We start from the raw sequence: 24,257 nt of genomic DNA, 5'->3' as shown, positions 1-24,257 counted from the left end.
TTCTTTGTTTCAAGTACCTATTTTTCAGTAGTCTTCTCCCAACCACTTCCCTCAAATCTCCTGGTCTCTTTTTGTGGAAGAGAACCAAAGGAATTGCTAACCTTGAGTGCTCTCACAGTTCAGATATGTAAGAAAGTATTTTTCTTGTAATTTTCTCATCGTACGGACCCTTGCCCTGGGCATTACATTTTTGCATTCATTCACACATTCATCCATCCACCCACCCATCCATCGATCCATCTATCCAATATTCATGCATTTACTGTGAACTCATGAAAATATTAGCTGTTTTTGCCTGCTCAGAGATGTTCCCTCTTCTCTTGGCAACAACCCCATTTTCCTTTAGGAAAATGTTCTCATTTATTTTCAATCTGTGTGGTTCAAATAGGACTGACTCTACAGCCAGCAGCAAGGGTGCATATATCACCCAGGCCTGGCCACTGCCCCTCATCAGTGACTGGATTAGCTGGGCAAATCGGAGTCAGTCTAACTCATTGGTCTGTGGCTGGAACCCTTGGGAAGTAGAATCTCTCATAGAGTTGATTGCCAAGCTATAGGAATGTCAGCTTAGAGTTGACAGTAGTGAAGTAGTGAAGAAACAGACCTGAGAGATGATAGATGGGCAGGCAAATCCTCCCTGCCTGGTTGAGCCCATGGATCCAGCTGTTTCAGTCCTATTCCCTAAAATTTTCAGGCTTGTGAGTGAATATATATCCCTTTTCACATTTTGCCTTGGGTTTCTGTTACTTGCAAATGAAAAAGTTCTGTCCGCTCTGTGCTAGGCCCTGAGACCAGGACAAACCAGTTTCAGAAGTCAAGCAGCCTAGTAGAATGGTTGAGTGTAAACTCTGTCACCTCATTTGAATTCTGGCTCCACCACTGACAGTGGGTGACCTCACACAAGTTCCTTTGTGCCCTCATTTACTCATCTACAAAATGGTGAAGGGATAAATAGTGATTCAGCTAGAGTGTTTAGCATGGCACCTGATCTGCAATGAGCATTCAATAAACACAAGCTGGAGGCGAATTGCGGTCAGCACTGTCTGGAGGCAGTGAATGAGATCATAGCCATACCGATATGCTCATGCGTCTGCCTTCTTATCTTTCTTCTCCTCTTTCTCCCACTTGTATAGATTGTATTATTGTTCCTCCACATTTTTTTTTTTTTTTTTTTTTTTTTGCGGTACGCGGGCCTCTCACTGTTGTGGCCTCTCCCGTTGCAGAGCACAGGCTGCGGGCGCGCAGGCTCAGCGGCCATGGCTCACGGGCGCAGCCGCTCCGCGGCATGTGGGATCTTCCCGGACCGGGGCACGAACCCGCGTCCCCTGCATCGGCAGGCGGACTCTCAACCACTGCGCCACCAGGGAAGCCCTGTCTGTATACTTTTGCTGTAATAAGCGTAACCAAGAGTTGAATTGCTTTTCTGAGTTCTATGAGTCCTAGAAAATCATCAGATCTGAGGGTAGTGTTGGGGATCCCTGACACAGGGGCCCACAGATGGTGGGTACCCTGGGCCAATGTCACATACTTGTCCTCCTAGAGAGTTGTGGCGTGCCTGGCCTAAGCTGTTGCTTGCCAATTAGCCTGATGAACAGTTATGAGTTCTATTTGAGTTTCTTGGGCAGAGGACACGTGACCTGAAGCATACAACCAGTATCTTTCCAGATAAGGAGATCATGAATATTAAAGGCTCATATATATTTAAGAAGTCCTGCTATTTAATCTCATGTGTATTTAGTATACTATGAATATTTAGCACTGAGGTGCATCATACAGATTAGGTATTTCTTGGTTCCTCCATCCTTCGTTACCTGTGTTTAACATGCACATGTTCTACGTGTTGACTACTTATCTTATACTTAACACGTCCCATGAATTCTGCCAATGACTATCACACTTTTTGCTTAATAGCTTATTTATATTTAAACATCTTAAGATAGTTTGCCTATGTTTGTAAACTACAAGCTTCTTTATTTACTAGAACCGAATAGTCTCAAAAGTGTGCATATCACAGGGCACAGTCTGATCAGTGAATTAGGGGAGGAGAAGCAAATATATCACTAAATGCTTTTGTGCTCCAAGCACTTCAGTTCTGGAAACGAACGCACACACTCCTGATTCTTGGCCTCATGGTGGCTGCCTCCCAAAGGGCTGAGCTCCTACCTGTGGTTCTTGTGGAATAATGATAATCATGATAATAACAGCAATCACATACACAGAGCTACTATGTTCCAGGCATTTTAAAAAGCACTTCACGTAAATTAATGCTTGACAGCAACTCTATGAGGTAGAGGCAATTTCAATCTCATTTTTACGGAGGAGAATATAAGATGCAGGTGAGGAAGGAACTTGCTCCATATCAACAGCAGCTGGAGCTCAAACTCAGGAGAGCTGGTGCCACAAACCCTGCATTCACGGCGTTCTGCTCACTTCCGCAACAGTGTCAGCCCCTCATTTGCTCACTGCCTTGGCTGCACCCAAGTGGAAATGCCTCAGAAACGCTGCTAAATCGAAAATATCTGAAAATTAAAAATGCTTCGGCTGAATGCTGATAAGAAACTAGAGTGACGGTAGGATGCATTCATTCATATTAACCTGTAACGACACCATCCTTCAGGAGGAAGTTTTATCATTATTTTAATTGTAAAATGGACATGAAGTGTAGAAGTGCAGAATGGTAGAATTTCATCCAGTGCTAGCACAGTGAAGAAGTCTTTTTTTTTTTTTTTTTTAGGTAGGCGGGCCTCTCACTGTTGCGGCCTCTCCCGTTGCGGAGCACAGGCTCCGGACGCGCATGCTCGGCGGCCATGGCTCACGGGCCCAGCCTCTCCGCGGCATGTGGGATCTTCACGGACCGGGGCACAAACCCATGTCCCCTGCATCGACAGGCGGACGCTCAACCACTGTGCCACCAGGGAAGCCCGCCAAGAAGACATTCTTTTTGCGGTACGCGGGCCTCTCACTGTTGTGGCCTCTCCCGTTGCGGAGCACAGGCTCCGGACGCGCAGGCTCAGCGGCCATGGCTCACGGGCGCAGCCGCTCCGCGGCATGTGGGATCCTCCCGGACCGGGGCACAAACCCGTGTCCCCTGCATCGGGAGGCGGACTCTCAACCACTGCGCCACCAGGGAAGCCCAAGAAGACATTCTTAACAGGTAATTTGATTTGGAAGTGTTAGTAGAAAATAATAGTTATCCATAGCGATGGTGAAAACGTACGGTAATATACGTGGAGCATCGACACATGCAACCACTCCAGATTGGCCAGGTATTTGTCACAAGGTTTGTCTGCCTACTCATGTACTCAAAAGTTGGAAATATTAAGGAAAAGAAAAAAGGTCCGGAAGCGTAGATAGGGTGGGTGAGATCAGAGGGTGTCACCCTCAGAGGGAGACATTTTCACATTCCTTCCCTTAAGCTATGTACTTCTGAATGCTAATGGCAACGGTTTTAACTTCCATTGAAAGTCACTGTCTGGGTTATTCTGTTGAGACAGGGCCAAGGGGTGGCATAGGACCAACCTCAGTCAAAGGACTTGGGTAAAGATGCCAGCTCTGCGCTCATCAGGTGGCCTTTTGCGGTCTGCGAGCCTGAGTCTCAGTGTGTCATCTGCAGAACTGGTGACCGTCCACGTGTGCTCGGGGGTCCATGTGCTGTGGGCATGGTGGAGAAAGGCCAGGAAAAGTACTTTGCACAGGGTCTGGCATAGAGTAGGTGCTCAGTGATGGCAGTGCAATCTGAAGTGTGTATACGTTTTGTTAAAATATTCCTTTTGGAGGTGAGCTCCTAAATTTTGCCCATCCTGGCTTCCTATTTGTCCTCAGAATGTTGGAGGGGGTTGGGTGGGGTGGGAACTGGGTTCCTGGCTCAAAAGAAAATGTTCCTGACAAAACACAACATTTAGTTTTTCAAGGGCTTCTGAAAGAAAATATCTCACGCAGTTTCTTGGAAATAAGCGCTCCCCACCTGAGCGTGTTTTCAGCCACAGCTGAAGCATAGGACGTGGATGAGAGTGGGGAGGAAAACCTGGAAAAAGCTGTCTCCACCAGCTTACTGATCTGAGGGGTCAGGGAGCCAGCCCCAGGCAAAGTCTGTTTGGAGTTTCACCAAGATCCTAATTTTAGAAAATGAGTAACTTTGCTGCTTCTCCTCAGCTTGTCTTGCTCCTGCCCCCTTCCCCGCTGCTACTAGTTAATGATCCCTGTGGGCAACAGTCCCCTTAGCTAATGAACCCAAACAAGATCAGGCTTCCTGGTCCCTACACAAGCCCAAATGTGGCACATGGTAGCAGACTCCCCATTAAGCCCTTGCCGGGGAGAGGGCTGTGGTCACCAAACGTGGCCCCCTCACTGTGAGTCACTAAAACCCCTCAGCGTAGGCCAGGGAGTTTTCCTCATAATTAACCTCTCTTTTACAGCTAATGGTTCTTACAGCTAGGCCTCTAGTGTAGGGCAGTAATTCACCTGAGGGCTTCTTTCCATGTATAAACCAAAGCATTTTTAAAGAGTCTTTCTGTGGCCCAGCAACACCTAAAAGTTGCTTAGAAAGCTCATGGTAAAGGCCTTTATTACTCTGAGGACAATTGCACTGGACCTACGTTGTGTTTTTTTTTTTTTTTTTTTTTTTAGCGTTACGCGGGCCTCTCACTGTTGTGGCCTCTCCCGTTGCGGAGCACAGGCTCCGGACGCACAGGCTCTGTGGCCATGGCTCACGGGCGCAGCCGCTCCGCGGCATGTGGGATCCTCCCGGACCGGGGCACGAACCCGCGTCCCCTGCATCGGCAGGCGGGCTCTCAACCACTGCGCCACCAGGTAAGCCCTGGACCTGCGTTTGATTTCCTTGTCCCCCCCCCCCCCCCCCCCCGCCTTTTTTTTTTGAACAACAGAAAGAATCAAGTTCATTCCCATTTAAGTGTGTTCTGTGATGCAAATGGTGTCCTCTTGTATTCCTGGGACTATCTGACTGGGGGTTGCTGGAAGCTGAGACTTCAGAGAACTTCCAGCCTGAGAGTGATATGGTTCTTAAGATACTTTCAAAGATAGGGAAGCTATACCATTCACCTGTGAGTTCAGGTTGAGGCTAAGGGAAAAAGGGCTAGAACCTTCCAACAGATAACCTGCTAAGAAATAATTCCCACCAGAATGCCAAATAAATAAATGGAAACAAAACCAAACATACAAATGAACAAACAAAAATTCCAAGATCTTGAAACAAGAAAGAAAATGAGTGTGGCGTCTCCCAACTCTATTTGTAAGAGTAATTGATTTGGGGATAATCACACTAAGAAGAGCTAATGTTTATTGCCAATTGAGGCCATGCCAGACACTATTGTAAGCAGTTGGTAATGGTTCCCTCATAGAATCCTCAGGACAACCCTATGAAGTAAATGCTGTTAGTCCTAAGTTACAGATGAGCACACTGAGGTGAATATACACAAAGGCAGAAAATGTTGGCACGTGACCAAGAGCTGGCTCTTGGCCATGCTTGAGGCAAGTTCATACATCTGCCTGGGTAGGGATGTCCTCTGGGGGCCAGTCTTGGGTGATCTGCTGACCTTCCTGGCTGTGTGTGGCAGCTGGTGCTATATTTTCTATTGCACAGAATTATAGCTCCAGGAAAGTTTTCCTTTTTAAAGCCACATCTCCAGTCTGTTCTATCTAGCCTCTCCTCAACCCAGTTGGTTTCTAGATACAAATCCTGCAGCTATGTCAAACCAGAGGGTGAGTAAGAGAGAGTATCATGCAATGAGCACGCCCTGGATTCATGCAATGGGTGGGCCTCTGGGACACAAAGATGGAAAAGCCAAGGAAGGTCCTGGGACTCAAGGATTTCATAATCTGGTGGTGGCGACAGACAAGTGAACAGACCATTCCAATACATGCAACAAATGTTATTATAGTAAGTACAAATAGCACTTAATTTGTACCAGGCACTCTTCATAGCAATTTTCATAGAGTTCTCTCATTTAATCTTCACAGCAATCCCATGAGTAGCTGTGGTTATCATTTTGCAGACATGGGAGTGGAGGCACCGTGAGGCTGTATGACTTAGCTGTAAGTGAAAGAGACAGGATTCTGAGTCCAGGCAGTCGGGTCCCAATCCTGTACTTTTAACCAATCTGCTCTGTGGCCTCTGTCCTGAGGGAGGCAAGCATGGAGGACTGTGGGAGCACAGAGGAAGGACTCTCCGTCAGGCAGGGAGGCGCCTTTCCAGATGAGGGGGCTCCCAAGTAGGATGAACTGATCTGTAGAACCTAGTCCATGACCAGCCCAGACATGTGTTGGGGGAAAAGTATTAGAAAAGGGTGCAGGCACATCATAGGGTATATTTTGTGGTTGGAAGCTATGGTCTGGCAATGTGGCAACATGGATGTACCTTATGAACACAAGATGGAATGGCAAAAGGAAGACAAAGAATGGGACCTGTAGCCCAATGTCATATATGTAAAGACGCACGCACAAAAACAATATATATACATTATTTAAGAACGTATATAAATGAAATGATTCCTATCAGACAGAGTAGAACGGCTGCCTTCGGGGATGAGAGGAGAACAGGAGTGGAGAAGAGGGATAAGATGAAATAAAGCAAGGGAAGCGTGATGATGATAATGTGCTGTGAACTGAAGAGAATAACTATGTCAGTCTTGGGCCCCTGAGAGAGGAGGAAGATCCTTAGGAGCGTCTGTGAAGTGCTCCTTTGCTGAGTTTTGCCCCTTCCTCCCTTCTTTTTTTTTTTTTTAATTAATTAATTTATTTTTGGCTGTGTTGGGTCTTCGTTGCTGCATGCGGGCTTTTTCTAGTTGTGTTGAGCGGCGGCTACTTTTCCTTGAGGTGCACGGGCTTGTCATTACGGTGGCTTCTCTTGTGGCGGAACACACGCTCTAGGTGCCAGGGCTCAGCAGTCATGGCTCGCGGGCTCCAGAGCACCGGCTCAGCAGTTGTGGTGCACGGGCTGAGTTGATCTGCGGCATGTGGGATCCTCCTGGACCAGGGATCAAACCCGGGTCCCCAGCATTGGCAGGTGGATTCCTAACCACTGCACCACCAGGGAAGCCCCCCTTCCTCCCTTCTTCCATGGGTGTAGCAGGAGCATCAAGTTGCTTCTTCCGTGTAACCCCACCCCCTTCTCATTGTTGATTGGTGCAGGGATGGGCACCTGCCTCAAGCACGGCCAATCATTTCACTTCCTTTTATAGATGGATTTAGTGCCCAATAGAGGTGCTATAGCTGAGGGTTAAGGGCAAACTCGAGCCAAAGTAGATTCAAACCCTGTCTCCACCGACTTCCACGTGACCTTGGGTACGTGGCTTAGCCTCTAAGTCCTGGGTTTTCTTGTCTGTGAAGTGGGAAAATATAATACCCAACTTACAGGATTGTGTGAAGATTTAATGAGTGAATGAAAGGCATGTACAGTGCTTAGAACAGTGCCTGCCCTACAGGACTCAATAAATGTTGGCCATAATTGCTTCCTAAGAACTTGGGAATTGGGAGACTAGAAAAAGGGCTGTATGGGTAGCTGATCAGTATGCCAAGGAGTAGGTCACTTTCCATTGTGTGGAGCATCCTCATTATTTTATCCCCATGGGCCATAGAAATATCATCATTTTGTCTAATACTGGCAGGTGGAAAAGGGTGGGAAGCATTGCTGAGCAGGAGTCAGTTTCTGGTTAAATTCCTGGAGCCTCACTATACTGAGACCTTGAGCTCAGCTCAGTATTTTTCCATTCCATCTAATATCCCTCCGCACCTTTTATGCTGAAGTTAGTTTAACTGTATTTCTGTCGGTAACCTATAGAATCCTGATAACGAGGGTCATAATGACATTGAAGACTCCAAGGCTCAGCCTCTTAGCTCATCTCCACATGTGGTCACTTCCATGCTGTCATCCTTACAGTGAGAATCATCCTTACATGCTGATTACTGAGTTAAAAATTCTTGAAAAACAAGTACAAAATCATATACCCCTCTTGCTGCCATCACCAAGTCCCAGTTCACACAAATGGTGGCGTAACAACCTTAGCACACAGAATTTTGTAAAATCTGGATTCTACACAGAATTTTCTGGGGTAATGACACATTTGTGACTTCATGAGCTTTAAATACGTTGATAAAAGAATCAGTTCCTGCCCTTACGCATTTACCCCCATTCTGGTAAAGTTCTATTTACCATTTCCCAGTAGAATGTTTATACAACTGTTTTTGAAAAAATGTTTCAGTTTTTGGAAAAGATGGTCAAGGCTGTATTGGGAATTCAAACTTGTATACCAAACAGATAATTGATAGATTTATTTTTTTTAATCTCAAATACTTTTTTTTTATTTGAAATATATTTGTTGTACAGTATTATGTTAGTTTCAGGTGTACTGCGTAATGATTTGACATTTGCATACATTATGAAATGATCACCGTGATAAGTCTAGTAACCATCTGTCCCCTTACAAAGTTGTTACAATATTACTGACCACACTCGTATGCTGTATATTACATCCCTGTGACCTACCTATGATATAACTGGAGGTTTGTACTTCTAAATCCCCTTAACCTATTTCACCCCCGCCCCCCCCCCCCCCCCCCCCCCCGCCGCTTCCCTCTCTTTTGGCAACCACCTATTTGTTCTCTGTATCTATGAATCTTCAAACAGATAATTGACGGATTTAAATCTCCTAGAACAAAAGTACCGAGGAGAGATGTGAAAGTGTTTCAGGAAGGAGAAACAAACAGAAAACCTTCCTTGACTTTTGGAAGTCAGAGAATAATCAACACACTGATTTAGGCAATTTCACTGCTTTGAAGGCTTTCAAAGAAGACTGATTTCTGTTTGTTCAGCCACCATTTGGAAGTGCAAAGATCAGGAACATCAAAAGCTTTATCTGAGCTTCTAAATGTGTTTGTGAAACCGCTAACATGCCATGGAGGCATTTCTCAGAGATCTGCATTGTGGCGGTTTATATCTTTGTTGGTTTGACAGGTGCCATCTGATAGAGTGGGTGGCCCTTCCGGCATGCCAAATGCCCCCGAACGCCTTCCAAAGGAAAGCCAGAGAGAAGGAAAACGAGCCATTTCCTGTGACTGGGAGTCAGAGGCAGCCGAAGGGTCTGTAATGACTTCCTGAGGATGTTTAGTCCATCACTACTGTGGTTAAAAGGTTTTGCATGAAGTGCATAGTCTATACTTCCCAAGTAGCAGTATTAAATCTTCAGAATCGTAAAGAAGTTTAGTCACCCTTCAGTAGGAAGTACAACGTCAATAAAGTTTATCTGAGGGAGTCAGTCCAGGGCTGATAGCGTACTCCATAGTCTCAGGGACCCATAGTCCCTCCTGTTTGCTTCTCTGCTTAGTGTGCTTCTATCCCCAAGTTCACTTCATGGTCCAAGTCTGCTGCTGCTCCTTCAACCTTCCAACAAGAAAGAGGATGGAGGAGAAGGGCATGCCCATCCCCCCAGCTCCCCTTAAGGAGACTTCCTGGAAGTTTCTCATGCTACTTCCAGTTATAACCCATTAGCCAGAATTTAATCACATGGCTACCTCTAGTTATGAGGTGGGTTGCAGGATATAATCTAGCTAAGATTTAGGGGGTCTGTTACCATGAAAAAAGGTAGAATGGATTTTGAAGGACAGGTAGCTAGCTCTGCCCCATCATCCTTCAGGACTCAGCTCAAACGTCCCTTCTTTAGAGAGACCACCTGAGCCCATCCTTTTGGTAGCAGGCTATCCTCACTCTCTAACGCAGAACCTATTTGGTTCCTCCATAGGAATGATCCTTTGTTTATTTCTTTACTTTTATTTTTTATGGCCTACTCCTCAACCAGAATAAAGTTCCTTGAGTCCAGGAATTTTATCTCTACCCACTCTACCCGCAGTGCCTCACAGCGCTTGGCACCTGGCAGAAACCTTATAAACATGTGGAATGAGTGAACAAATCATGAATGAGGGCCCTTACAGAGAAAACCACTGTGGCACTGGGATTAAATATATAAGCTCTGGGGCTGGACAGTCTTGATTAAGATCTTGCCTCACCTCTTATTAATAATGTGACTGTGGTCAAGTGACTTAACTTGTCTAAGCCTTGACTTCTCTATTTGTAAACATGGAGGGGAGGGCTTTTGGAAGAATAAAAGGAGTCCATACATGTGACATGCTTACCTCTCTGCCTATTGGAGAGCAAACAGTCAATTTTATACACGACCATCAAAATAATTTTTATTTTTGATATTATTGGGATCTATCTAGTCCAAAGATTCAAAGGAGGCTTCTTGGAAGAAGGGATCTTAGAGATGAGTCCAGTGGACAGGCAGGAGTTACCTAAACCGGAAAGGGGTGAGGAGAACATCATAGGGAGAAGGAAGCGCACGTGCAGAGGTCTTGGGGCAGGAGGGGATATGTTGGACGTACTAGAATAAAAGTCAGTGTGGCCAGAGTGAAGAGAGGAAGAGCAGTACATACACAGAGATGGGGAAGGAAGACAGGGCTAGAACGTGCAGGGCTCCCATATTGTGAACGTTACCCCAAGTGCAAAGAGAAGTTACCAAAGAGTTCCAAGCAGGGGAGTGCATAATCAGATTTGTAAGGTATGATATCATCCTGGCTGCGGTGTTACCAGGAGGGGGATGGGGTTATCACATTAGAGTAATTTCCGTAGATGAGAAGTCTACTGTATCCGCACTTTCAAACTCAAGTCTGCCCCTATCAAATGTTTGCGAGGCTCTGGGCAAAGAGAGCATAGAGCAGCAGACCAGCCTGGGCTGGCTATTCTTGGGCTTCTTGATTGTGAGAAACTTTTAGATATGCCTAAATATTTAAACAGTATAAATGAAAATGAACAAACTGTTAAACTAAATGTTTTCTAGCATCCTGTTTTGAAAACTATACATACATAATGACTAAAAGTCAGAAAAATATCAGAGATGGTTGAATTTAATTATTATTGTCCATGCTTGGGTGTTCTGTTATTGGATCAGGCATACATAATTTGCAAATCATTATATATGTATTCCATAAACTTTATTTTTCTTGTCTTCAATTCAGCAAAATCATGAATTGTGTTCTTTTTTTAAATTTATTTATTTATATTTTATTTTTGGCTGCGTTGGGTCTTCGTTGATGCGTGCAGGCTTCTTCTAGTTGTGGCCAGCAGGAGCTACTCTTTTTTTAAAAAATTAATTAATTAATTATTTTATTTATTTATTTTTGGCTGTGTTGGGTCTTCGTTTCTGTGCGAGGGCTTTCTCTAGTTGTGGCGAGTGGGGGCCACTCTTCATCGCGGTGCACGGGCCTCTCACTGTCGCGGCCTCTCTTGTTGTGGAGCACAAGCTCCAGACGCGCAGGCTCAGTAGATGTGGCTCACGGGCCTAGTTGCTCCGCGGCATGTGGGATCTTCCCAGACCAGGGCTCGAACCTGTGTCCCCTGCATTGGCAGGCAGATTCTCAACCACTGTGCTACCAGGGAAGCCCATGAATTGTGTTCTTATAATCCAGGTTTTCACTTAATTTGTACTCCACTGAAAATAATGTTCTAAAGGACTAAAAAATAAAATAAATTTGTATTCAAAATCTAGAAAATTTGAATATATTTAATAAAGACATAAAGTGAATGCAAACAATTAAAAACATTTTGTATATGTTTTCAAAAAAGTTATTATTCTTCTACAATGTTCAAAGTTAACTACTGAAGCCAGGGCAACTAGCCAAGAAAAAGAAATAAAAGGCATTTAAATCGGAAAGGAAGAAGTAAAATGATCTCTGTTGACAGACGACATGATCTTATATGTAAAAAAAACTCTAAAGATTCCATAAACTGTTAGAACTAATAAATGAATTCAGTGAAGTTGTAGGTTACAAAATCAACATATAAAAATCAGCTGCATTTCTATACACTAACAATGAACCATTCGAAAAGGGAATTAAGAAAACAATTCCATTTACAATAGCATCAAAAAGAATGAAATACTTAAGAATAAGCTTAACCAAGGAGATAAAAGACTTGTACACTGAAAACAACAAATTGCTGCTGAAAGAAATTGAAGTCACAAATAGAAAAAGACATTTGCTATGGACTGAATGTTTGTGTTCCTCCCAAATCCATCTTTTGAAGCCTTAATCTCCAGTGGATGGTATTTGGAGGTGAGGCCTTTGGGGAGTAATTAGGGTTAGGTTAGGACATGAGGGTGAGGCTCTCATGATGAGATTGGTGCCCTTATAAAAAGAGGAAGAGACTTGAGATCTCTCCATGAGCACACACCAAGGAAAGACCATGTGAGCGTGCATTGTGAAGGTGACTGTATACCAGCCAGGAAGAGGGCCTTCACCAAGAACTGAATCTGATGGCACCTTGATCCTGGACTTCCCAAAATCCAGAACTGTGAGAAATAAATGTCTGTTGTTTAAGTCACCCAGTCTATGGTATTTAGTTATATTAGCCCAAGCTAAGTCAGCAGCCCTCATTTGTGGATACTGTTAAGATGGCAGTACTACTCAAAATGATCAACAGATTCAGTGCAATTCTTATCAAAATCCCAATAGTGTTTTTCTGCAGAAATAGAAAATCCATCCTAAAATTCATATTTAATGAATTTTAAATATGGAATCTCAAAGGACCCCAAATAGTCAAAACAATCTTTAAAAAGAACAAAGTTGGAAGTCTTATACTTACTTATTTTAAAACTTACTATAAAGTTACAGTAAATCAAAACAGTGTGGTACTATAATAGAGACAGACATATAGATCAATGGAATAGAATACAAAACTTAGAAATGAACACTTCATTTTATATGGTCAAATTATTTTTGAGAAGTGTGCCAAGACCATTCAAAGGGGGAAAAGACAGTCCTTTTCAATAAATGTTGTTGAAAAAACTGGATATCCACACTGAAGAGAAAGAGTGAAGTTGGACGCTTACCTTATACCATATATAAAAATTAACTCAAAATTGATCAAAGGCCTAAATGTAAGTGTTAAAACTATAAAACTCTCTGAAAAAAAAGTAGGGGAAAAGCTTCATGACATTGGATTTGGCAGTGGTTTCCTGGAAAAAACACCAAAGGAACAGGCAACAAAAGTGAAAATAGGACTACCCCCAAATTAAAAAATTCTCTGCATCAAAGGATGCAATCAACAGAGTGAAATGGTAACCCATGGAATGAGAGAAAATATTTGCAAATCACGTCTCTGATAAGGGGCTAACATCCAGAATACATCAAGAACTCCTACAACTCAGTAACAAAAAACAACCTGATTAAAAAACGGGGAAAAAATGTCTACTTGAGTACACGTTTTCCCAAAGAAGATATACAACTGACCAATAAATACATGAAAAAATGCTCAACGTCACTAATCATTAGGGAAATGCAAGTCAAAACCACAAGGTACCACCTCACACCCATTAGGATGGCCACAAAAAACAACACACCCCCCAAAAAAATTACAGGGAGAAAAAGGAAAATAACAAGTGTTGGTAAGGATGTGGAGAAATCAGAACTCTTATGCACTCTTGCTGGGAGTGTAAAATGGTGTAACCACTGTAGAAAACAGTATTGTGTTCCCTCAGAAAATGAAAAACAGAACTACCATATGATCCAGCAGTTCCACTTCTGAATTTAAGCAGGATCTGGAAGAGATATTGGTACACCCATGTTCATAACAGCATTGTTCACATTATTCATAACAGCGTTATTCACATTATTCTCTCCTGGTTGATCCACCAAGAATAGATCAACATCGATGGATGAATGGATAAACACAACGTGATATAAAATACAATGAAACATTATTCAGCCTTAAAAAGGAAGGAAATTCGGACACATCCTACTACATGGATGAAACTTGAGGACAAGTGAAATGCCAGTCACAGGACAAATACTATATGATTTCACTTATATGGGGTACCTAGAGTAGTCAGATTCAGAGAGATAAAGTAGAAAGGTGGTTGCCAGGGGCTGGAGGCAGAGAGTAATGGGGTGTTATTGGTTAACTTGTACAGAGTTTTAGTTTTACAAGATGAAGAGTTCTGAAGATGGATGGTGGTGATGGGTGCAAAAAAATGTGGATGTACTTAATGCCACTGAATTGTACATTTCAAAATGATTAAGATGATGGATTTCACGTTCTGTATATTTTACCGCAATTAAAAATAATAAATGTTAAAAAAGAGAAATATAAATTATAATGAACAAATATCACATTTTAAAATAAAAATATTTAAAGTGAACATTTTCTTTCTCTTAACATCTTTATTGGAGTATAATTGTTTTACAATGGTGTGTTAGTTTCTGCTTTATAACAAAGTGAATCAGCTATACATATACATATATCCCCATATCCCCTCCCTTTGGCGTTTCCCTCCCACCCTCCCTATCCCACCCCTCTAGGTGGTCACAAAGCACCGAGCTGATCTCCCTGAGCTATGCAGCTGCTTCCCACTAGCTATCTATTTTACATTTGGTAGCGTATATATGTCCATGCCACTCTCTAAAGTGAACATTTTCTACTTAGATTTAAAAATGTTTGTTGGATATTATTAATTTTACAAATATAAAACTATTTGCAATTCTAGCATGAAATGTCCATCTAGTTGCCAATTTAAGTTACGGATATTAGATATTAAATAATATTGAAAATATTAAATAATGCAATATGCCACCATGTACAACTGTTGCGAGTACCATGCTTATTCATGAGTGTGTTCAGAACCACAAATTGGAACAGGATGAGAATCAAGAAAATGGACGCTCCACACTTCTGGGAAACAGTACCTAATTATGCAATAACTATTGCCTTCTTGCTTCCTGAGAGGAAAGATTTGACAAGTTAATGAATTTGTCTTTTCTCCTTGAGTACTTTTATCCCTCAAATCTTCTTCATGTTCTGAGGCAGTGTCTATGTTCACAACATCCGGATACAGTTGTCTCTCAAAGGCAGGACCCAAGGGCAGCATTTCTTTGGAGCCAACATGGCATTCGCCTGAAAGTGATGCTTAGACTCACGAGTCTTGCTGTGCCTGCCCTGAGTGCCAGATAGCTGGTGACAGAAGCCCATATAACCCTCAATAAATTTGTTGTTGGTGTGTGTTTGTGATATGTGGGGTCTTCTAAAAGCACAAAGCCCCTCTTTCTTGAGCCAAAGAATGGCACTGTTCAAGCCCCACTTTCTATTCCTTGAAATGAAAATGAACCAGTTAGACTGGATCTGTCCACACAGTGAAGGCTAGAGGGGTCATTATCCAGAGGATTTACGTTTGTCTGAGTGGGATGTTCGGGTTTGAATGCTTTAGAATTCAGCCACATTTTATCAGCTCCGTGATCTTGGAAAAGTAACGTATGAGGTGTATATCCGTGTTTTCTCATCTCTAAAATGGGGATTAAAATAGGACGGACCTCACTGTGTTGGGTGAGGATTAAATGAGAAAACGCATATAAAATTCTCAGCAGCATAACTGGCCCAGGCTGGGTATCAGATAATGGTGATGATGATTTGGATGGCAAGGCAGAGCTTGGGGAAAATTCATGTTCCATTACAATCTCTGGGATAGACTGGCAGGTACTTAGAATTAAGAGAACTAATTGGATTAGGGTGTGCCTTTATCATCAAGATCTAAGGCACAACTAATTGTTCTTTAAATCTGGAAAATAAAACAAGGCTTTCTGAGGTATCATCAAACTCATAGATAGTTGTACGGCTGCTTGAGCAGAACTGGAATGACCACCAATGATAATAAGAACATCAGATTCTCCAAAGGACTTGAGCAAGCTTAGGATATGCTGCACATATATGAGTGTTTCTCTGTCAAGTTTCAGGGCCACAGAGAGGCTCTAACGTCCAGGGAAAAGGTCTTTGCCTGAAATTGTGTAATTGATTGGTTGGAAGACCTGATTTGGTGAAAGCTGAGTTTTGCGTACAAAACTCCGCTAACCGTTGCTTTCCACCATTCCTTTGCTGAACTGTGGATCATCTAAGGGAGAGGAAAGGAAAAAAAAAACAAACTTCAAAGGTAATTCCTTTCTGCTTCAAAAACAGTCTTGGGTTTTCTGGTTTAACAGAGAATTGAGAAGTAAGCATGCATCATTAATTTCTATGCAAAAACATTCTTCACTTCAAATGGCAATTAGCTGATAACATTTCTATCTCGTGTCGCGCTGAGATTTTTACGCTAATCATCACATAGCAGTAAATTAATCATTTGGGCACAGTTAGAGAGGATGTATATTTCATGAGACAGATATAGATATCAAGATCTGTTTGATATTTACTCAAGGTAAGTGGGAAGCATCTCAAATTATTATGAGGGGAGCACACTGAGCAAATAGGACTGCGTGGCAATGAAATGTATGCAGTGCAGACACATGAGGACTTTCAAAACACTCTTGGTGTCATTAGCGTAATTATTGTGAGGAAATTGGAACACTCTGGGAACTTCAACTCCAAATCATTCAGACACACCAGAACCCTCAGAACCACATCTTAACAATGTCAAGGGAAAAATCAGCAATTGACCTCCTTTCCCTCTTCTCGCCTCCCTTTTCTGTTACAGAATTCACCTTTTCCACATTGTACAATATGTAAATGGGTTTCTCTTCTCGATTTGCACTTAAGTCTACTCAGCCAGACGAATCAGCTTGACCCTAAAGGCAAATTGGAAAGCTGCTGCCTGCACATTATAGGCCACCACTCAAATGAGACGCGGTTTCTTAGCAGAGGAACAGTGCCTTTGACAATTGATGGAAAATAAGAGAATTGTACTTGAAAGTGCCTCTACCTGTAGTGATTCAAGGGCACGTGCCAGGCTCCACGGCTGCCTGGGAGACCTAAGCAATTATGATGTGCGAGCAGAGTTATCGTGAGAAAAAACTCTACAGACCCTTCTCTTTCTTCATAATTCTTCCTCCCCCCTGTTTACCCCATGTGGTTCTCCGTAGCTCCTATGCGATCAGTGCCACTGATTATCCCACCAACCAACACACTCCCCAGCCTCACACATTCACACTGTCCCGCAACCCAGTCCCTCCATTCTCCTCCAGTAAGGCAGCAGTAGAGGGCCCTGGGAGGACATGCCTTCCTCTGGCCGTATGCAATTATTATTTTTTCAGGGAAATAATAATATTTTTTATTATTATTGTCCCTAATATTTTTCAGGGACAACTTTATGGGGAAAGGCAAAGAGATGGAATAAAATCACTTCCTCAGAGACAGTTCTAAGATATAGGCGAGGAAGGTACAAGCCCACACCCCATGCAGAAAGTGGAGGGGGAACAAAGGGCCCCGTTTCCCGGAGGGGCTGGGTGGGTACAGTGACACAGAAGGCAGTTGGTGGGGGGGGGGGGAGGTGGAGTCTCGCCAGCTGGTGGGAACTAGGGGCTAGAATATCACTTTGTGATGGTTTTTCTCTTTCAAAGTGGCTCTGAGCTTTAAAATTCTGGAGTGAGTGGGGAGGATGGTGGTGGCAATGAGTGGAGAATACAACACGGGACATATATCTGAGCTCTGCCATCTGTGAGGGTGATCTAAAGATGCTGCTCAGGGTGACAAGCCGAAAGCACAGCAGCTCCAAGTCAAAGGGAGGTAGACCATGAGCGTAGCTGTGTTGCTACTGAGAAGTCCCTCTCTGCTGATCTTGAAGGGAATGGAAGAAATTGGTCCAATAGGGCATAAAGTGTTGCTCTATTTTAGGGAGCAACCAGCAGCCTATGAGTTTACATAAATGATTATATAGGTATTTATTTATATATATTTATACATCATTTAACATTTATGTAAAATATATGATATTACATATAAATATATATATATACATCTGTATAGGACATATTCTTTCTAGAAAATAATCCTTGAAACTAAAGATGATTACCAGCTAAGCCACAGAGTATCTTTGGACTCTGGTAATTCATAGATGCCATGAATTTTAGCTCAGTCTTTGGACAGTTCGTGAAATCCTTGAGAATCTACATTCCCGAACTGGAATCAAGTAGTGAGAAAAGAATGATTCAAAATGTACAAAATGTAAAAAGTATATGGGTGTATACATTGGACAAAAAATAGTGGCTTGACACTTACTTCTGCCCAAGTAAGAGTAACAGGGATCAGCTTTGGTTTTAGGTATGAAATAATTAAAAACTCAAATAAATATATGAAACAAGAGTTTTTAAGATACTGAATGTCAGGAGATGAAGGACCATGGTGCCCAAGAGACGGAAAATAATCGAAGTGAGTCCTACGATGGCACTAGCTTACCTTGAGAAAGCTTCCAGTCACCGTTGAGGAAAGGGAAACCCAAGCAGAGCCCGGGAATCACCATGAGTTGAGGGAGGATTCTGAATGTCCGGGGAGGCCAAGGCAGCGAGAGTTCATGGGACACAGTCTCAGAGAGGGGAGAGCCTCACAGAATGAGATGCCAGAGACCTGCGGAGGGTCCCCCACCCCTCCCCAGCTGAGCACCGATCGGTGCATGTGTTGGAGGGAACTCTCAGAGGCTGGGAAGAGCCAACTGAAAGGGATAGAAGAAATAGCACCAGGAGCTCCAACAAGGACAGAAATAGTTTGTTCTGCCCATCAGAGAGGAAAATCTCATAATTTATGGGGCATCAACAGAGCATTCAGAGGGTTTAGCCCTAGTAGTTAGGCAAAATTAGCCCTAGACTAAATGCTCCTGTAATTCTGCCTCACAGAGCTTGGTTAAAGAATTAGGATGTGCTGTATTTCTCAATCCAGCATGAACCTGAGACTGACTGGATTTTGGATCGAGGTGGAAGACATCACCTTGTAAACCGCATGACCAACATTACTCAGTCAGAAGATCTATCTTCTTGTGTCTCTGCATGGCCACTGTAGTAGGAACTGACAACCATGTGGGTTACTTGCAGTCCAAGTCTCCATTTATGGCTTCTGTCTCCTTTTGTGAAGATGGAATACAAATGGGACCACCTAAAGCACAACTGTGAAGACCTCCCTCTTTGGCAGCTTCCCATGTTTCCTGATTAAGCTTATTCCCTTGCTTGAGCGAATGCCAGGACTTTCCTGCTGGTATTCAGTTTAGCTCTCTCTTGATAGGGCTGCATGTTAGGAATGTTTATCCTGTTCCTATCATTACCTCAAAGAAGAGAAGGACTGCGGAATGGAAACTGAGAAATGGACTTGCCACAAGATTAAAGGAGCTGACATTCCCCAATCAGAGGACATTTATTGTGAAGCTACTATGTACTGTGCACTGTTCTCGGTGCTTTCAGATGTGTTTCAGGGGACTGTGCCCTTAAATTAGTCAAGCGATTCAATCACTTGTTTTCAATCTATTCTCAACAGGACGCTACATAGGAGATATGAAGTGAGAGTCGAATTTGTTTACTTAGAGACAATTGTTCACTTAGAGACAATTGTTCTACTATTTATTGAGAAGTCTATGTTTTCTTTTTTGCTGATCTTCTGTACCAACCTGGCCATAAATCAAGTCTTCATGAATGTGTGATTCTGGATCTGGACTCTCTATTCTGTTTCATTGGTCTGTTTATCTACCCTTGTGCTAATGCCATGCCATCTTAAATACTACAGCCTGATAAGAAGTCTTGATATCTGGCAAGGTAAGATAAAAAAAAATCAGTCAGAGTAAGCTGTGGCAACAAAGTCCCACAGATTATCAGTGTCTTTCTTGTTCATGCTTCATGTTCATTACGGGTAGACCAGAAGCTGGGTTGTGCCTGGTCATCACTCTGGAGGGGGATTCCTGGAGCAGGCACTCTCTGCAACACTGTCTTTTGCTATGATGAGGAAGAGAGAGGACGGCAAAATCATGCACTGGGTCTTAAAATTGCCACTCAGAGGTAACCACTTCTGCTCCTATTCCTTTGTCAAAAGCACATGGTAATACCAAATTACAAGGGATCAGGAAAGTACAACCTTGCCTAGAAAGAAAATCAAGAATATTTGGCAATCACATTAATGGCTACTATGATCCCCTACTTTTTCTTTTTCAGGAACGCTGCCTACTGTTAGTCCTTTGTCATCCAATTACCTTTTAAAATCAGCTTGGTACATTAAACCAAGCAACCAACCAATAAACTAAAATTAAGAACTCAAATCCAAAAAATCCCATTGGGAATTTTTCATTGAGATTGTATTGATTCTACAGATAGATTCGGGGGGAATGGACAGCTTTACTATTGAGTCTTCCAAAACTTAAACATGGCATATGTATCTAATTTAGTTCTACCTTAATATACTTCAGTGAAGTTTTATCATTTTCTCCCTGAAAGAATCTTACACATCTTTTTTTGTAAAATTTGTTTCTAGATATATTATTAGATGTTAATGTAAGTAACATATTTTTGGTTGCATTTTCTAAGAATATGTATAGAAATGCTTTTCATTATATTTGTTGATTTTTCTCTCCAAACCTCCTAAACTTTGTTTTTAATTTTGATTTTTTGGTAGGTTCTTTTGAATTTTCTACATAGGCGATCATATTTAGCTACAAATAAAAAGTTTTCTTTCTTCATTTCCATTGCTTAGACTTTGTCCCCCCTGCCTTTCTGTAGTGGCCAGGACATCTAAGGTACCATTGACTAGAGGTAGCTCCAGTGTCTTATTCCTTATCTTAAAGGAAAAGTTTTTGGTATTTCATTGTAATTGTGATATTTTAAACTTTTTTGGGGGTAGGAGGTTTTCATCAGGTTAAGGATGTCCTCTTTAGTTTTATCATAAATGGATTTGGGATTTTACATGACTCTTTTTCTACGTCTTTTGTGGTCTGTAGTTTCTCTATAACATGTCAGTGCAGATTTCCTCTCGTTTATTCTCTTTGGGATTCATTGGGTTTCTTGATTCTGTGGATTGGTATATTTCATTATTTCTGGAAAATTTTCATTTATTATTTATTCAGATAATTCTTTGTCTTAGTTCTTCTTTTTGGAACCCTGATTAAACATATATTAGGGCATATAACTCTATCTTTCATATTTTTTAACCTCATTCATTTTTTCCATATCTTTTTCTTTTTGTGCTAAATTCTCATTAATTTCTTCACTATTTTTTTTAGTTCATGAATTCTCTTATCTGCAGTTAAGCTGGTCCTATAATTTTCAAATTCCATTTACATTTCTAGAAGTTCTATTTTTTTAGAAGACAATATGCTTCATCACTTTTTATAGTCCTTTACTCTCTATTCTATTTTCAATCCCTTCTTTTACTTCCTCAAAACATAATAGGCATAGATTAGAAAATTCTTGATTTAAAAATTGCAATATCAGAGGATATTGTGAATTAATTCTGATGTTTTCTTTTTTGGACTGCTGTTGCTCAGAATGTTCTGATTCCTGTTTTTGTTTTTTATTTTCTTGACTGTGTAACTTTATCTGTGGGAATTTCTCTGGACCCTCCATTCAGCAGTTACTTAATAACAAACAGTAATTTTCCTTATGGTCCTCAGAGTTATTTTTAGTTCACCATTGTATTGAGCTATAATCCTTTGGGGTTCCAATTTCATTGGGGTTCTCTAATGTCCCTAATATGGGGTTTGTCTATAGTCCCCTGAGCCACTAAAAGCTGTGAAAATAGAAATTTAACTTCACCACATCCTGCATATTTTCTCAAAAAGAAAAGCTGGTTTATGTGCTGTATATCATCTTGGTTCATGCCTAATATTCTTTACCTTTTAATCAGTTAATTCATATATTTAAGAAAGTGTTTCTCAGATGTTATCCAACATCTTTAGTTTTCAGTGTGTCAGTCAGTGTACCAGTCGGCAACCTTGCCAGAAATGAAAGGCCTTTTTAATCATCACCATTAATAAAACTGATACTTTGTCTTCTCCTTCTAAGAATTCAGTTACATGTATGTTAGGCCTCATATATATTAGATCACAGTCTAATGATCCATTCTGGTGTTTGTTTTCCTTCACTTTTCTTTCTCAGTGTTTTAGTTTGGATAATTTTTATTGATCTGTTTTCAAGTTTGTTGATTCTTTCCTCAGTTTTATCCAGTCTGCTGATGAGCCCAGCAAGGAAATTCTCCATCTCTGATGTTGTATTTTTTATTTTAGTATGTGCATTTGATTCCATTTTATAGTTTTCATCTTTCTGTTGAAATTCTCCTGTTCATGTATGTAGACCCATTTTCCCACTAGAATGTAACCTATTAATCACAGTTATGTTAAAGTTCCTCTCTGATATTCCAACATCTGAGTTATCTCTATTGTCTGGTTTTCTTAATTGCTTTAACTCTTGACAATGAGTTTTTCTTGCATTTTTGGGTGTGTCTTGTAATTTTTTAAATGGAATACTGGACATTGTGTGTGGAAGAATAGTAGAGATTATTCCCAGAGTAGAAGGGGATCAGTGTTTTGCTCTGTGAATATGATTTAGCTTCTCTGAGCCTCAAACCTGTTATCAGCAAAATGTGAATAAGCCCCAACTTCATAGATATATTATGTGAAATATATAAAACATAAATGTAAAATAGTATTATCATTTGTTTGGTGACAGATCTTTAATAAGGCAACTGGATTTTACATACTTGATTTTTTTCCCCAAATGGTGACTTCTTTCTGTGAATTAAAAAAATTTTAACCTCATTAAACAATTCTAATAATATAAAAATGTACAAATTAGAAAGCCAGATGCCTCCATACATTCAATTAAGACTGTACTACAATTGTGTACTCCTCTACTCCTTCAATGAATAACTTAACAAAATATTGGTCACTGTAATTAATGTTCATAAATACATGCATAAAAGCCAGAGGTCTTCCAAAGCTTTATCCAGTATTTACTTTCAAAGTAGAAACAGTATTTTTAATATGTGGTGTAAAGAAATTCCCTCACTGTGATCCCTACCATTGGCTGATTCTTTGTGGGGATGGGGCTTATTCCTTACACTAGGAACAGAGAATTTGGAAAGTATCAAGAAACATGGTATCAGAAAGTATGAAAAAGTGTTGTGCTTTGTAAATGATCACATAAAATTGTTAGGTGAAGCGGGGCTCCTTGAAGCTGCAGACCCAGGATTCCTGGCCAGAAAGGACAAAAGTGCCTTCTCTCTTGCTCTTGCTAAGACCTGGGCAGCATTTCTTCCATGTCTGCAATGACATAAGAGACAACAGCCCAAACAGCAGCAGCAACATTCATCTGCTTTGGATCCATGACAGTCATGGTGTCTCCATGGGAGTGATGGAAGGAGAAATATTTATATAGGTCATCAAGTAGACTGGCTCCTGGGGAAAAAAGAGGAAGAATTCTTAGTGAAGTATTTTGACAGGCATTGCTGAATAGCGGCTCAGAAACCACTGCCCCCTTCCCTGATCCTATTATACAGGCTGAGATGGCAAAATAATGATGTTCCCAGCCTCTCTTGCAGCAAGAAATGGCCATGTGACACTGTTCTGACTACTAGGATATGAAGTGGCAGGCGGTGGGTGAGTTCTAGGAAAGCCTTTACTTGGCTGGCAAGAGTCAGTAAAATGCCCTCATGCTGAATTAGATGAGAAGTTTGGAACTGCAGGGGGCAAAAAGCCCACACACTAAAAATGGCAGAGTGGAAAGACAGAAGGAGCCTGGATTTAGAAAATATTGCAAGCCCATTGAATAAGCTCTACACTGCCGCCTTCTGGACTTCCTGCTACCCAAAGGAGAGTAAACTTTATTTGAAAAGCAAGTGATACAATACCCTCTTTCTTTATAAAGAGACTTTTTTCGTATTAGCAGAGTGCACATTTTTTACCTCCCTGGATACAAAAGAAAGTCAGTACTCCTTTGCTCAAATTTTTCTTCTCATTCATTTACTTCCAATAAAATTTCCCAGCAACCTCCAGGGGCACCAGCAGGAGTCTCCGCCCCACTTAAGAGCTTTCTTGTCACTCTAGTGAAGCTTTTCTGTAGTTTCAGCCGTGGATCAGAGCCTCGAGGTATCTTTACACCTCCCAGTCATCCTTTAGAACTTACCTGGCCCATTCTGTGGGTTCCAACTGCAGTTCTTTAGCCTCTGGAACTAATTTATTTATTTACTTACCATTTTATTATGAAATATAGTACCATACATACATAAGATTGTAGAGAACATAATGTATATTATAAACGGTGACAAGATAAGAGTTCACGTTATGTCCATGATTCAATGCAAGAATATCACCAGTACCTTTGAAGCCCATCTTATGAGCTCCCTCCCACCCACCCCACCCCACCCCACCCCACCCCATGGATCCTTTCCTCCCTCCAGAGGAGGGAGGTGCCCACTATCCTGTTCTGCTTGCGTATTAACCACTCATTGTATTTCTTTATAGTTCTAC

General features: G+C 41.6%; 1 protein-coding gene and 1 long non-coding RNA gene across 4 annotated transcripts in view; one reads left to right on the top strand and one right to left on the bottom strand.

The window, feature by feature from the left end:
- The window catches only part of LOC115856575 (uncharacterized), a 367,268-nt gene extending 362,465 nt beyond the window's left edge, over window positions 1-4,803 (top strand). For both annotated transcript variants that reach the window (XR_009559664.1, XR_009559663.1), the window contains 2 exons: window positions 2,735-3,154; window positions 4,627-4,803. This is a non-coding gene — a long non-coding RNA (uncharacterized lncRNA). The remainder of the gene's footprint in view (window positions 1-2,734; window positions 3,155-4,626) is intronic.
- A 17,101-nt stretch (window positions 4,804-21,904) lies between these two features.
- Window positions 21,905-24,257, bottom strand: part of CPQ (carboxypeptidase Q) — a 465,142-nt gene continuing 462,789 nt past the window's right edge. The window contains exon 7 of one of the 2 annotated variants that reach the window (XM_060287678.2): window positions 21,905-23,186. In XM_060287678.2, the coding sequence (XP_060143661.1) occupies window positions 23,121-23,186 (66 nt within the window). In that variant the 3' untranslated portion in view covers window positions 21,905-23,120. The remainder of the gene's footprint in view (window positions 23,187-24,257) is intronic. The other variant, XM_060287677.2, reaches the window with a different exon arrangement.

This window comes from Globicephala melas, chromosome 17, assembly GCF_963455315.2.
Source record: "Globicephala melas chromosome 17, mGloMel1.2, whole genome shotgun sequence".
In the NCBI taxonomy this organism is placed as follows: domain Eukaryota; kingdom Metazoa; phylum Chordata; class Mammalia; order Artiodactyla; family Delphinidae; genus Globicephala; species Globicephala melas.
This window is presented reverse-complemented; position numbering and strand designations above follow the sequence as displayed.